The sequence below is a fragment of the Cnephaeus nilssonii genome (assembly GCF_951640355.1).
Source record: "Cnephaeus nilssonii genome assembly, chromosome: 17".
NCBI lineage: Eukaryota > Metazoa > Chordata > Mammalia > Chiroptera > Vespertilionidae > Cnephaeus > Cnephaeus nilssonii.
In genome coordinates, this window is record NC_137088.1 from 42,921,186 (window position 1) to 42,936,284 (window position 15,099).

Below are 15,099 nucleotides of genomic sequence, written 5' to 3' on the forward strand. Positions count from 1 at the left end.
ACATTTCACAGCTCGACAAAGAATACGTAGTTTCACATGCTACCCTAGTGAGTAACTTTGCTTCTCATAACTTTAGATTCCGAAAGGCTTAAGTTCACCCCACGGCGGGTCTCTAGGTCAAATGCCTCCCTGTCCTGCTTTTAGGGCTGTATTTGCAAACATTAAGTTAATTCCAGATTGGTGTTTAGGTAACCAGTTAGCCAAAGTGAGCTAACTCCCTGAGTCATTGCAGGTCAAGTACCTGGCCTCCTGGGCACATAGTAGGTGTTTCATAAATGCCAGTTTCCACAGTTACTATCAAGCCTACCGTAGCTGAGCTCATGCCTTTGGAACTCACCCTTCTAATTCTTAGAAGAAATATTTTTCTTGGTCGTGGTGTTTGTCTAGTTGGAAAAGAGCAGAATCAACAGAGGAGTTTAAAACAAGTCCTAAGGCCATGGACCATCATCTGAGGCTCACCTGCTGCCTGAGCACTGGGTGCCCTGGCTGTGAGTTTCTCCTTCACAGACCATATCTGCCTCCCGTCAAAGTTTCAAAGCAACCCGGCTGGGGAGCCCAGCGATGCGGGTGATAAGGTCTGGGGCTGCAGGCCAGGGTTGCAGGAGCTGCCGGTGAGGTCATGGGGATGCAGGCATGTTATCTGTCTGAGGATAAACTCCCCCTGCTGAGGGCAGCAAAGCAGCACCAAGCTTGGGCTGGGCCCAGTGCTCCAGGCTTATTTTAGAGCCAAATGAAAGCAGGCAATTATCATGTTCTTTAACTATAATCAGCCCAACAGGATACAGGTAGCCACAAAATGGAGTTATTTAAAACAGTAACAAAATCACTTCAAAAAGGGTAATAATCTGGAAGTCTCTCTTTCTGTAACATCTAGTTAAAGCTGGCTAAGTGTGGAGAAGGCAGGGGAGGCTGGTTTTGTGACCTCCTCGATGGCCACGGGGGTCTGGGATCCGGAGAGCTGCCTGGAGAAATGAAAGGTGGGAACCCTGGCCGGGAGGCTGCCCCAGAGCAATTGCGTTTGGCCCGACATGTAAACTACGGCCTTTGAAAGTGATCCCTGGAGAACCCTGAGCTTCCTGCCATCTGGCTGTCAGGGCGGTTGCCATGGCAAAGGTTCTCACCGGCAGGCCAGCTGGTCTGCCCTGGCCCAGTGACCCCACCACAGCCCCTCAGCTGGGGTTTGAAAGTTGACTCTGGACATTGGTAAGGAGACCTTATCTTGGGCAGCACTTCTGTGACATTCCAAAGAGACTCTCTGGGATGGGGCACAGAATTCCAAGCATTTCCTGGAATCTGTCAGAGCCTGCTGCTGAGCAGAGCGAGGTGGGTACAGCTTGGCCCCCATCTGATTCTGGCCCTGCCACAGGTGAGGTATGTGAACCCCGGCATGTGGCTAGGCTGGCTGAGGTTTGGCTTGCATCTCTGAGAAATGGGCTGGTTAGGAATCTATCTTGCAGGGTTTAGAAGAGTACCTCGCTCGTGGTTGTTCAAAAGAGGCTCAAAAGATACTGGCTGTTGTTCTCCTAGCTCTCAGCTAAGAAGCCCAGGAGCAGAAGTTCCTGTGTCACCTCTTAATGACCCCACACAGCTTCTTGGGGTGCCTGGCACTGCAGTGACTTGTGAATTTTACACCCTGTCATGTGTGCCAATGAGCTAAGAAAATGAGGAGGCCTGTCCATCCTCCCACCAGCTGGAAAAAGCCTGAGTCAATTCCCATCGCAGTAAACACCAGCCCCCGTAATTAATAATGGCAGTGAACACCACACACGTACATGACAGCAGCCCTGCCCTCTGCCGGGCGATTCCTCTGCATCGTGGCCTGTGCTAATTGCAGCGCGTGTAACCTCAGTGAATCATCGCCACCACCCTGAAAGGCAGCCGTGATTCTCAGCCTTTACAGATGAGGAAACTGAGGCACCAAAAAGGTATAAAAACCACACACACACACACACAAAACATTGTGATAAGTAGATGAGTTAGGATTCGAACTCTGGTGTCACTGACTTCAAAGCTGGCATTTTAACAATTAGGCCACACTGCTGTCACTTGGGAGTTTGGGAATCAGAAGTTGTTTGCTCCATCTAAAAGGAGTTTTAAGAGCCCAAATGCTAACAAAGAAAGAAAAAATAGGCCTTCTGTCATAAGGATCATCACAGGCCTAGGTCACCACATTTCAGTATACTTCCTCATGCCTGAGCATTTGAATCCCTGGAATATCTCCGTGATTCATTTCATAAGAGAAAATGAAGCCCCAGAAGAGGGTAAGCAACCTGCTCAAGATCCCACCCTGGATAAATGGCAGAAGCAACCTCTAAAACCAAGGCCCAGGCCCTCGCACGTTCCACTCAACCCCAGCTCTGGCCAAAGTCTCCACCGTACAGACAGAGTTGGGCCAAGGAGAAGGATGAAGCCAATGGTAATTCTTGGGAAATCCTGTAGAAATACCATGGGCGAGTCTGCTGACTGTGGCACGGTGGGCCAGGCAGGGACCAATTAGAGTAGTCCACTGTGGTCCACAGTCGATTCTGGGGCTGGATTACCCTCAGGGCTGCTGGTGATGGCTGTGAGAAGTTTGTCTGGGGACTTCCCCAAGCCAGAGACTAGGCTGGTGGCTCGCTGCCAGCACAGCACTGAGGATGCTCCGCATAAAGCATTGCATTATTTTGGAAGGGGATTCCTGTGGGGTGAATTCCTTGCAGTCATATAGAAGTTCCCGTAGCATTGCGGTGCTAACATGTCATCAGGCAGCTGCTGTGTAATCCACGCTGGACTTTAAGTGTCGCTCCTGAGAGGTGCCCAGCATGGGGGAGGGGACCTGCGGGGAGGATGGGCTGCATGTCTCCTTGGGGAGAGGGTAATTTGCTCCATCTAATAGCAGTTAACTTGCTACTAGAAACTGTCATTATCCTGTACTTTGTAGAATTGTTGGTGGGAAATTAAAATACCTGAGACAATTATAAAGTAGAACTTCTGAATATAGGTCATAATTGGGACAAAAGCTATACCTTTATCATCAATGGAGGAAAATATGTCCATTTTCTTATGTCATAAACAGCACTGATTTCAAAAGTAAGAATATCCTCACTGTTATGGTGGTGGTAGGGGGTGGGAATTACAACCAATGAGCCAGATGGTTTCCAACACATTGTCAAAGTGCTGGGCTGGTGTTGGTCCAGGCATGTCTCCTAGTGTTTGAGAGCGACAGAGGATCCCAGTGTTCCTTAATCCAAGCTGGCCCTTCCCAGCTCCACTCCACCTTGGAGACATGGCCAAAGGGGATTCCATCCAGGGCTCTGAATGCAGTTCAGAGCAGCCTATTTCCTGGAAGGGGGAGGGGGGTATCCTGGTTTACACACAGCATCCTTGACAAACCAGAATGACTATCCCATCAATATGGGGGGTTCTCCTATCCCCTCACCACCCCAATAGCTTTATTCCCTGTGTTATTCAATTTCCAAGTGTCACAGACCAAAATGAGTTTGTCCACCCAGCACTAGGAGGGGCAAACACTAAACACTGAGAATTGCAGTGGAGAAAGATGGGCGGTTTTATTATGAATGGTGCCACCCAGGAAAACAGAACCACAAACTCCAGGGTTCAAGTGGGTTTTTAAGGGTATGAGGGCAAGTTTCCATTGGAGGACCTTGGAGCTTGGCCACTTCTAGTGAGGGGCATCAGTAGGGGACGTTCCTAGACAACAGACCCTCTGCTTCTGAAAGAGTTCAGGTGTGCAAGTTGCGGTTATGTCCTGGCCCTTTGGTTTCTTGGGAGATGGGGGCTGGGGTAGAAGGAGTGCGGCTTTGGTTCCAGTGCAGCTGGAGGCCAACGTTCTCTCCTCTGTGCTTGCTTCGGCTGCACGATGTGTCTGTTGTCTCTGAAAAGCAACTCAGCATCTCAGAAAAGGAGCATCTTGAGCTGGTTCTGTGGTTATACAAGAGCAACATGCCTATGTCTCCAGTCCTGGAAGTTGCCACGTTTCTGGTGTGAGGGCTGAAAAAATATAACGTTCCTCCACCTGCTAAGTTCTTCTAGCTGGGCTAATAATCCAATGAACAGAAGCAGATTTACAGGAGAAATGTCCAAAGTTTATGCTACGCATGTTCATCCGGGGTCTATAAGAATGTGACCTGAAACGCATTGGACAGTTGAGGTTTAAGTGCCATTCTCGACAGTGAAGAAGGGGACAGGAGTCTGTGAATTCCAAGGGGAGGTGGGTAATGGACAGGAAGAGGGGAAAGGGAGGACACAGGGCAAACAAATTCCTGCTAGGCAACCCAGAAACAAGGGGACAGAGCTCCCCCCTGCAGAACGGCTGTTGCCCGGATCCGTCCCGTCTTTGTTACTCAATGCACACAGGCTAAGGCGAGAATGCTGATGCCCTTCCTGAAGCTGGCCTTTCCATCTGAATTCCCTTGGGCAGGAAAAAAGCAGGGTCAAAGGTTCTTTCTGAGTCTTTTGTTCCTTAAGAAACAGCTTAAAATCAATATCCCCAAAAGCACATGGTGGGGTGGCAAAACTCGGGTCCCTTTTGCTGGCCTGTCGTCCTTGCTAGGCCTGCACTGATGGGCGTTCATCACTGCTACCCTGACATAGTGTGAGTGACAGTTCGCCTTGCCGAGCACAGCATCACGTGGTTCCTGTGTTTTCCCACTTCCTGAAGCTCCTTTCCATTCTCTCCTGCAGAATTACCCTCTATGACTACCAGGCCATGTGCAGGGCCAACAAGGAGAGCAGCGACGCCGCCCGGGGCCTCCTGGATGTAAGTACAGCCAGTCACCCAGCAAGCAGCTGCACCCGGCTGCCTCCCTCCGAGCAGACCTTTTCCGTTGGGGTAATCAAGCTATCTTTTCCAAACCAGCAATGTTTGAAAGTATTTGCTGGTTTTCCTGGTTGAGCAAAGTCACTTCTGTTTAAAGCCAAATTCAGTGATTATACGAATGACAAACACATCTAAAGTCTTTGATGGGTGACTGCAGCAGCCCCCTTTTGATGGGTAGGAAAGGGGAGAAGTTTTGAGGATTTTCTTATTATGATATAAAAGAGAATTTGGTTTGGTTCAACGGAAATCTTCCTTTTGGTTTGTAATAGAGCTGTTAGCCTACGAACAAATTCACTTTTTTGTCACTTTTAGTCCTCACCAGAAGACATTTTTTCCATTGATTTTTAGAGAGAGTAGAAGGGAGGGAGAGAGAGAGAGAAAAAAAAAACACATCGATGTGGGAGAGACACTTGGATCAGTTGCCTCCCACAGGCACCCCAACTGTGGGGAGTGGGGGTGGGTGGGGATCGAACCCAGGTAAGTGCCCTTGACTGGGAATGGAACTGTAGACTGATACTCTGACCACTGAGCCACTGTAGCCAGGGCCAAATTCACATTTTGAAAATAGATCCTCACCCCTAATCATGCTGCCACTGACCTTTACTATCACTTCCCTGGTGCTGTTTCCATGGCTGATGTTGAGGATCAATCACCATAGCTATTATAGCATTAGAAAATGGCTTTCTGACTGCCAGAGATTAACTGCTATAATTTACTCCCAGTTGTTGCTTTTTTCATTTTTTTTTTTTAATCCTCACCGGAGAATATGTTTTTATTGACTTTAGAGAGAGAGAAAGGGGGAGGGGGAGAGAGAGAGAGAGAAAAACATCAATGTGAGAGAGGAACATTGATCAGTTGCTTCCCATATACACTCCCACTAGAGATCAAACTCTAAACCCAGGCATGTGTTCTGACCAGGAATCAAACCTGTGACCTTTTGGTGCACAGAACGACACTCTAACCAACCGAGCCACCCAGGCCAGGGCTACTCCCAGTTTTAAAATATAATTTATAATGTGCAAGCAAAGTAAGTTTGGCCACCAATAACTTGAAAACACACATACAAAAAAACCCCAACACCCAGATATAGATACTTCAATATAGTCTAGCATATGTATATAAACATAACCCTTGTATGTTATTATTTTGTAAATTCCAAAAATTAACCTAAAATTTTGTTTGAAGCACAAAATTTAAGAGTCATTTTGGTTTTAAAATATAAATACACGCCTTCTCATTTGCAGATGTACAATCTTGCCAGGGGATTATTTAAAAACTAAATATTTAACATGGGTCTCAAACACTGAGGGCACAGGAAATGATTCGAAGCTAGAAAATTTTCAAGAGGCCACTAGGAACTAAGATTTGGACATTTTGAAAACACTGCTTTTCAGTGAGAATCAACCTTTCTTTCCAAACTCAACTTCCCTAACCTTAGCATGACTATTTCCAGACTTAGAAAGTTCCCAAGATATGTTTTCATCATTAGGCTTAAAAGCTCAATGGCTTTACCCTTCTGAATGATAATGTGCATTTTAATGTTTTAATCTCGTATTTACATAATCCATCCCTTTCCCCCTACATTGAACCAGTGTCTGGCAGGAAATGCTTGAGTGTTCCTCCCCCTGGCCTCAGGGTGAGCTGCCCCCGTGCCTGCCCCTTCCCTCCTCCAAAGCCTCCTTAATCCTTTTCTTCCTTCTCTCCTCCTGGACCACACTACCAAGGACCACTGAAAGGTCACTATCCATCCCAGCATGTACAAAGACAGAACTGTCCCATGGTCAGGTAACCTGGGTCTTTTGAAAGAAAGATGATTATTTTTCCAAGCCCGAAGAATTGTAATGGCAAAACCACAGGACTGCAGGGTTGCATTTGGTTTTAGGAAATAGTTAATAGTTCTTATCCTTATCTGACCCTTATCCTGAGGGCCCTGCGATTCAGGAAATGACGGTGAGACACTGTCAAATCAGAGCCAGAGATGCTGTCTGAAATCTGAGTGGGCTGGGAGCGACCCCAGTAGGTTTTCCTTGTTCTGTTTATTTCCTGGTTGGTTTGAAATAGGGAAGTTTCGAGAATGGTTCGGGGTATATAAATTGGTTCTTGTTTTATGTAAAACCAGATAATCACCCCATGCCTAGTTCTAGTCTTTATCATCAAAATGCTCAGAAGGTAGGATTAAACAGACCTCACTTAGGAAAGCGGGATTTGGAATTTCAATTCGCTGATATCTAAATGCAACCACAAAGGATTCTGAGATTTTTCCGGACCTGCCATCTGGAGCCCAGGCTTTGCCAGTGTCTTTGCCTGTCTTTCAAATCTGCCCACCACTCACATATCTGACATACCTGGGTACAAAGAACTGACTGACGGGGAGACGTGGTACTTTCCAGAATCCAGGAAATTGAATTATCCACATAGGAAATTTCACAGAGTAAACAACCCAACTGCTTTTTTTAATTAAAATATTCTGAAATAAAGATTAGGCTGTCAATGCCTTCTTTTATAGAGTGAAGGGGATTTTCTGCAAGGATAAAATCACATGTTTATATGGTTATCTTTTTTTTTTTCAAGTCCAAATATGTAAGTGTGAGAAAAGGCAGCTTAAATCCTACATAATTCATGGGCAGCATTAAAGTCAAGTATATGCAATTTTTTCTTGTTTCCATGAATGACATACAGTGACGGCGAGCGGGGAATCACCTTTCCAAGAAGCAGCCGCGTAAATTTGAAATTAGTCCTGTGATTCCAGCGCCTCAGCATTAGGCTGTGCAATATTAGTCCCTAGAGAGTAAAGGTTTAAGCATCCTTTGCTGAACTTCCTTCTTCCTCCCAGAGATAACCCCTGTATTAGATCAAGTTTATTTTACTTGTAAATCACCTCTCACTACAGGGGAGTTCAAAGTTTTAAAATGTCAGTTTTGGGATACTATTTTATTTTCATTTTTTTAGCTAGAGCACCACTGGTTCTTCACCTGATATCAGTATCAATCTCCCTCAAAGAATAGTATTGTCTTGATGTAAAGCCTTAGGCTAAACTATAAATTTTATGTGTGATACACTTTTTTTTTTTTTTTTTTGGAATGACCTGAATTCTTTTCTTTAGCCTTATAATGCTTTCCTTGCTGCCGTGAAATGGATAATGACAGAACTTGTCTTGTAAGTACAATTGCTACATTTAAAAGAATATGACTGCTTTTCTGTGTATTATTAAGTGAATTGGGAGACTCTACTTCATGCTTTCAATAAACATTAGATTCATAATACTTTGAGATAATCTCATTGAAAACCTCGAAGTACCGAAAGCTGAGACCAAAAATTATCTTTTATTAAGTTATTCATGGTCACTGCTTATGCCCTTGTATCATTGTTTAGCAGACGAACAGCTTGCAATGCACAAACCCAATTTATTTATTGTGGTCACTGTTAAATTTAACATAGATGTCTGGCTGCTGTTAATGCAGCCTGGGTGGGCTGTGGTCTGAAGAACAAATTGCCAGGGCTGTCCACTGTGCTACTCGGATGTCTTGCCATGGATAGCCATGGATAGGGGTGGGGCCAGTGCAGTCAGGGGCCTCGGGCTGGGGGCTTTTCTCAGGTGTGATTTAATTGTTGACCCTGTCAAATTGCCGTCCTGTTTGGAGGATGCTTCCGTGACCCAGGTCAGGGTGAAATGGCACAGGGGTGAAAGGCTTGACTTTCAGATGAGATGATGGATACATTACAGAAACACTGCATCTCACAGGAAGAGGAATTCCATGGATGGCATGGAGGCCAGATCCGCAAAGCTGCACCAAACTCTCTCATTCTTATTTTCCTCATTAAGGTTCCAGTTCTGTGGGTTTAGGCAGACTTCTTGCCATTTGGTGAACAGACATTCTCTTCTCTATTGCTTTCATGTAACCTACATGAATTTAACAATTTATAAATTCAAGTGGGGAGAAGCTCTGCATGTACATAGGAGACAGAAAATGCCATAACAGATAACTGTGGCATTTTTATTGAGAGTAAGTTGCTGGAGAGACTAGCTATGTGCCTGAAAAAGAAATGGTCTGTGTCCATTCATTTCAGAGGAGGATTTATATTACTTTTGCATTCTTTATGAGCATTTGAGAAATTTCAATTTTTTAAAATTTGCATTGTGGTCTAATTTCATAAAGAGAAATTTGTCCCATCTGTCCCCCGACACACACACACACACACACACACACACACACACACACAAACACACGTAGCTGAACAAGCTTGCATTGCAGTATAAATTTTGAAAGCTTCCTTTATTGCTGCAGATCATAGTCTGTTATAGGATATTTTATTTGTATTTCTGAACCTGGGCAGGGGGAGCCCCGTTAGAAGTTGACTTTTTACTATGGACTCAGACTACAACCAAAAACTATTTTGCCTAGAAAGCAGAATATTTCTCAGCAGAGTCCTCGAGGCTAGGAAAACCTGATCCCAGGGTCTGGTTAGCATTGGTGATAAAATAGCCTTTCACATATGAGGTAAAGCCGGTGAAAGTGGGGCGGTCACTGAACCAGCCATGTCGCTATCTCCAGATTGCGATGCCTTCTTTCCAAGCAGGTGAGCAATGCTGGGAAACACATGTCACTCTCCATTCAGGGTGTGGATGGCAAAGTAACATTGTGCTTCTCTGTCCCTTTTAGGTTCCTGGTGGAGTTTAACCTCTGCAGCTGGTGGCACTCGGATCTGACAGCTAAAGGTAAGCAGCCACTGGCGTCTGCTTCCCAGCTCAGAGTGATGAACCCTGGGTTCATTGGCTGCTTTTCACCAGGGATGTGCTCGCATGAAACTGCTCAGGACAAAGTGATGAGTTTTCGGCTCTGGCAGCAAAGGCACCCTTTGTGCTAAGTGCAACGCCATCCAGTCTGACAAAAATTCCGCAGCCCTCATTCAGCCCATGTTGAATATGCACTTTGACCTGTGTCCTTTACTAAGGCTTAGAGGCCATACATTGCACAGGTGACATCATCAAGAAGCTGCTGGGCAGTGCTGAAATCTGAGGGAGACAGACACAGTGCCTTCTCAGGCTGAATGGAGAGATAACTGCTCTGTTTTGTTTTAATTACCTTCATAAAATATAAATCTAATCATATTACTTTCCCTGCCCCCAAACCTTTAATGATTTAAGTGGTAATTAGTAGAATCTCTTACAGGCATGAGTTGTGGAGTTAGGTCAGTATGCACTTGAGTCCTGGCTCCAAGGTTGGCATTTGACAAGCTGGCTGATCTGGGTAAGGCTCAGTTTCCTCACAGTAAGAAAAATAGTTGGTGCTCAATCTTTGCTTACTACATACCCTATTTTTTTTTTTTTTTTTTTTTTTTTTTGGCCAGGTATGACCATTATAGTCACTGTCATCATAGCTTTGTAAATTACACTTAGGCCCATTTTTCCTAAATTCAGAAACTCACTAAGTTCTTGTTAGAGTATGAGATACAGCAACATATGCAAGGTTTGATGCATGGATATACCAGCATGAATAACAGTGAATGTGACCCAAGAGTGTTCAGATTGGCTCTGTCCTGGGAAGCTGACAGTCCGTGGACCAGGCCCAGATGCTCTGCCTTCATCCGCACACACTGTCTGATGACACTTTGGGCGTGGGCTTGGTCTTTGCCCCTTCCTGCTGGGTTGGTACCATCTTCAAAAGACAGCGAGTGCCCGTAGTCCCACTTCTACAAACATAGCCTTAAGGAAATAAACTGAGATGGGAACAAAGGATTCTATGTAGGATGATCATCAGCAGGGAATTTGGACTGCAAATACCAGCAACTCTATAAGTGATGAACAACAGGGACATTTTGTTGTTGTTGTTAATCCTCACCTGAGGCTATTTTTCCATTGATTTTTAGAGAGAATGAAAGGGATGGAGAGACACATATCAATTGGTTGCCTCCCGCACAGGCCCTGACCAAGGCCAGGGACTGAGCCTGCAACCAAGGTATGTGCCTTTGACTGGAATCGTACCCGGGACTCTTCAATCCTAGGGTGGACACTCTATCCACTGAGCCAAACCGGCTAGGGCTATGGGACATTTTAAGCTAAATTTCAACTCGTTCACAGGAAGGTATAAAAAACTTTTTAAAAGATCCTGCTCCTGCAAATGTTTACCAGGTTTGAAAATACTCATGAAATCAATTAATACAATAAGAAAAATAATATACAAAAACTGTGTATACCCCCCAAAAGCATTCAGTGGTGGGAGAGGAGAGTGTAGCATTAAATAGGATCAACAATCAGTATGCCAATGGCGAGCCAATGAGCAGAGACCAAGATATGAATTGAAAGGAGGAGACTTTTGTACCCCCTAAAGAATATGGCACATGATTTGGGAAAGAGAGATGAGAAGAAACCTATTAAATGGGTGCTTGTTCTCTTTTTGTAAATTTTATTTTCGCATTTGACGAGCTTTTCCACAATTTTACTACTTGTGGTAAAAATAAAGGTAAATGAGATTAAAAGAGAGAAAAGGAAGATCAATGGCGGTTCAGAGAACAGTTGCAAGTTAGTTGAAGGGCTGCAGTCTCTGGAGCCCCGGAGCCCGGGGACAGACACCAGCCCTCCCCACCAGACCGCGCTCTGGAGGCGGCTTCCCCTGAGTGCGGGTGCTGTGGCTTCGAGTCAGGCACCTTCCTCTGCCACTCGCTGGCTGCCAGGTTCTGGGTGAATCACTTGGTCTCTGTAGGCTTTGATTTCCCCGTTGGCCAACAGACAACAGGAGACATAACGTGGTTGTGGGAGATGAATGAAACGGTGGTGTGTGCAAGAATGGCAGGTGGGCCTGGGCGATGGGTGGTGCTCATGTTTTAGGGGGTGGTGAGCGTTTTGGCCAAGGGGCCTGGCTAAGGAGTGTGCTCAGTGTGGAGGGCAAAGGGCTGTTGTCTTCTGTGATTTATTTTTGGCGTGTCTCCTCACACCGTGTGCCTGCCTGTCCCCAGCTGTGGGGCTTCATGGTGAGGATGATGATGTGCTCCTTCCTCATGCCAGCCTCCATTCCCACTTCCCCATCCTCCCCTGGCCTGATTTCCTGCCCCACACCTGCCAGCACAGGCATCAGCCCAGGCTCTGGTCTGGTCCTTCAAATCTGACAATTAGTTTTTGAGTCTCTGTTGAGTAGTCATTTGGGAGGGATTTCGCCTCCCACGGGTCATTGCAACATCTGGAGACATTTTTGGTTGTGGCAACTGGGGCTGGGGGTGCTACTGACATCTAGTGGGTAGAGGTCAGGGATGCCACTAAGCATTCTCCTACAACACACAACTGCTGACAACAAAGAATTATTGAAAATGTCAATACAGCAGTCCCCCCTTATCTGCAAGGGATATATTCTGAGATCCGCCCCCCCTCCCCCATGGATTCCTGAAACCATGGATAGTTCCAAACCCTATATAATACTATGTTTTTCCTATACATACATACTTATGATATAGTTTAATTCATAAATTAGGCACGTCAAGAGGTTAACAATAGCTAACAAATAAGAATAATTATAACAATATACTATAACAAAAGTTATATGAATGTAGTCTCTCTCCCTGATAACCAAGATGGCTACTAAATGGCTGATGGGCTGTAGCATATACAGCATGGACACCTGACAAAGGGGTGATTCGTGTCTCAGGTGAGATGAAATGGGGCGGTGTGCGATTTCATCACACTGCTCAGAATGCTATGCAAGTTAAAACTTACAAATTGTTTATTTCTGGAATTTTTCATTTAAGATTTTCGGACTGTGGTTGACCGTGGGTAACTGAAATCGCAGATAAGAGGGGACTACTGTGCTGCCACTGTTGAGAAACCCTAGTGTAGACCAAGGGGTGTAGGGTAGGGGACGGCGGGCTTTGCACTCATGATGCTTACAGAAATGTGTGCAGGTTCCCTGTGTCACCTCCCCTCTCCCATGCGCACCAGGACCAACAGTGGGCAGCATTTCCGCTCAGAGGAACACAGCGATGCTTCAGCTCTCTGCTCCTGTTTCAGGAACTTTATAAAAAGGTCCTGAATAAATAATTCCAAGTTACCTCACTCCACTGCCACACCATGAGACCTTTCCCCACAAACTCGAGATAAAGACCTTGTCCAGTAATCACATTGTAGATGCATGTTGGGCTCATGTGTAGTGCTGCTCTGTTAGCAGAATGCTGGCATCGGATTATCTTCAGACCCTTCAACATACCTGAGAGGTGGGGGCTGCTAGATCTGTCACTGAGCCTTTCTGAGGCACCCAAGTCAGACAGCTAAGAGAAAATGGGTTCAGACCTCACCTAAGACCTGCCACCTCCGCCAGACAGCGGAGCGAGCCCCCTGGCCACCTCGGCTGCTGCTCATGAACTGTTGCATTCAGGCGTAAAGCCCTCTGCTGGGCATGGCTGTGACTTCCATTTTAAAGTTGAAGAAACGGAATCAAATGAGGGTGAATAAACTCCTCTGTGGAGCTGCTATCATATGGATATCTTTGTTAAATGTAATTCTTAGACTCAGTGTAAGGAGAGAATAGTTTTGAGCACATGCTACATTGACCGGCAAGGTCTCTTCGTTCGGAACGTACCATTCCCTCCCTAGCTAAGGACCCTGAGCTGAGAGACGTACCTCTTTGTTCTGCTAAAAATGGAATCCATAATTACACTGTTCATCTGCTTCGTTTCCTTAATGAGGGGGCTGTGGAAGCCATTTCTGCTGAGTATCACAAAGGTATCATTTGGGCGAAGTTGCACAAAGAGAAGGGGCTTGCCAGCACCCGGTTATGAATGGGGGTGCACCCGCAGAGACAAAGGGAGAGGAAAGCTTTTCAAATGGCAACTCTATTCATTCCCAATTGTCTGCACGTAATTACTGTGAACTCGAGTCGGTTATTCTCATCAGGGACACTTGTTGCTAAGGGGAAATTAAAGATATTCAGTTGTGTGGGGGCTTCATTGTGAGCGAGTGATGGGTCATGGCGGCCTCGGCTATAGACGTCCAGTGTAAGTGGGGTGGAAGGGAGAGTGAAGTGATGGCAAAGAGTGTGGCAGGCTCCAGGATGTGGTAGAATAGGTATCTGGGCACTACCACTTCCAGCAGTGTGACTGGGGCAAGCGTCCGCATTTCTCTGAGCTCCAGGTTCTTGGTCTGTAAACAGGAGCGCAGCAGGCCTTGCTCACTGGGTGATGGTGAGGGTCCCGTCCAGGCACAGGGCCCAGTGTGGTGTTCGGCATGTAGTGAGCACCTAATGAGTGTTGGCTGCGAAGGTGGCAGTGATTTTGCTGTTTAAGTCAATAATGATCAAGGGGAGCAGTCACTGTCTGTGGGATCAAGGCAGGCTACGTTGGCTTTCTGAACCCCAGTTTTCCCTCCTGGAAAAAGAATCAGCCTGGCTTAGCTCCATGGTCCTTGTGTGCCTACACCTGTGTAAGATAAGGAGTTTAAATGCCTGAGAGTTAAAATAGTACTCACTAGGTTGCTGGAGGCCCGAGTTGTTGGTTTGCAATTTCATAGATAAACTAGTAGCCCGTTTGCACGAAGATTCGTGCAATAGACCTTCATTCACCTGGCTGCCTGCACCAGTTTTCTGCTGGCACCAGGGACCCAGGCCTTGGCTGTGGCCACCGCCTTCTGCCTTTTTCAGGGTCGGGGCTTGGCCCCGGGCAGGGCGGTGGCCTTGGGCTCGGCGGCACCCAACATCCTTGCTAAGGATCGCAGGAGCCGACCCCCAGTGGTTTCCTGCGATCCGTGCAGGCTGCCCACTGGTGCCCAAGGCCGGGAAAGCCTCCGCCCCAGGCTTTCCTGGCCTTGGGCTCGCCGCACCCAGCGTCCCTGCTACCGATCGTAGGAGCCGACCCCCAGTGGTTTCCTGCGATCGGTGCAGGCTCCCCGCTGGTGCCCAAGGCCTGGAAAGCCTCGGCCCCTGGGACCCCCAGAACCTCCGGGAGCGGCATGGGCCCGGCCACGCCCCCCCGGGGTGTCGATCGCCCCAGGCACCCCCGGGAGCGGTGGCATGGGCCCGGCCACGCCCCCCCGGGGTGCCGATGGGTCCGGCCACGCCCCCCCGGGGTGCCGATCGCCCCAGGCACCCCGGGGAGCGGCGGCACGGGCCCGGGCACGCCCCCCGGGGTGCCAATTGCCCCAGGCACCCCCGGGAGCGGCGGCATGGGCCCGGCCACTGGGCACCGCCATCTTGATCTTCTCAACGGTGGATATGCCACCCGGAGTCCCGCCCCCAGCCTCCTGCCGGCCCAATCGTGGGCATAGCGGAGGTGCGGTCAATTTGCATGTTTCTCTATTATAA

At 47.2% G+C, this 15,099-nt stretch overlaps 1 protein-coding gene across 1 annotated transcript in view; it reads left to right on the plus strand.

Annotated features, from left to right (window-relative positions):
• The window catches only part of CACNA2D3 (calcium voltage-gated channel auxiliary subunit alpha2delta 3), a gene marked incomplete at both ends in the record, with an annotated part of 817,125 nt that overhangs the window by 738,112 nt on the left and 63,914 nt on the right, over positions 1 to 15,099 (plus strand). The window contains 3 exons of the mRNA XM_079795466.1: positions 4,684 to 4,759; positions 7,923 to 7,975; positions 9,481 to 9,536. Of these exons, the coding sequence (XP_079651592.1) occupies positions 4,684 to 4,759; positions 7,923 to 7,975; positions 9,481 to 9,536 (185 nt within the window). The remainder of the gene's footprint in view (positions 1 to 4,683; positions 4,760 to 7,922; positions 7,976 to 9,480; positions 9,537 to 15,099) is intronic.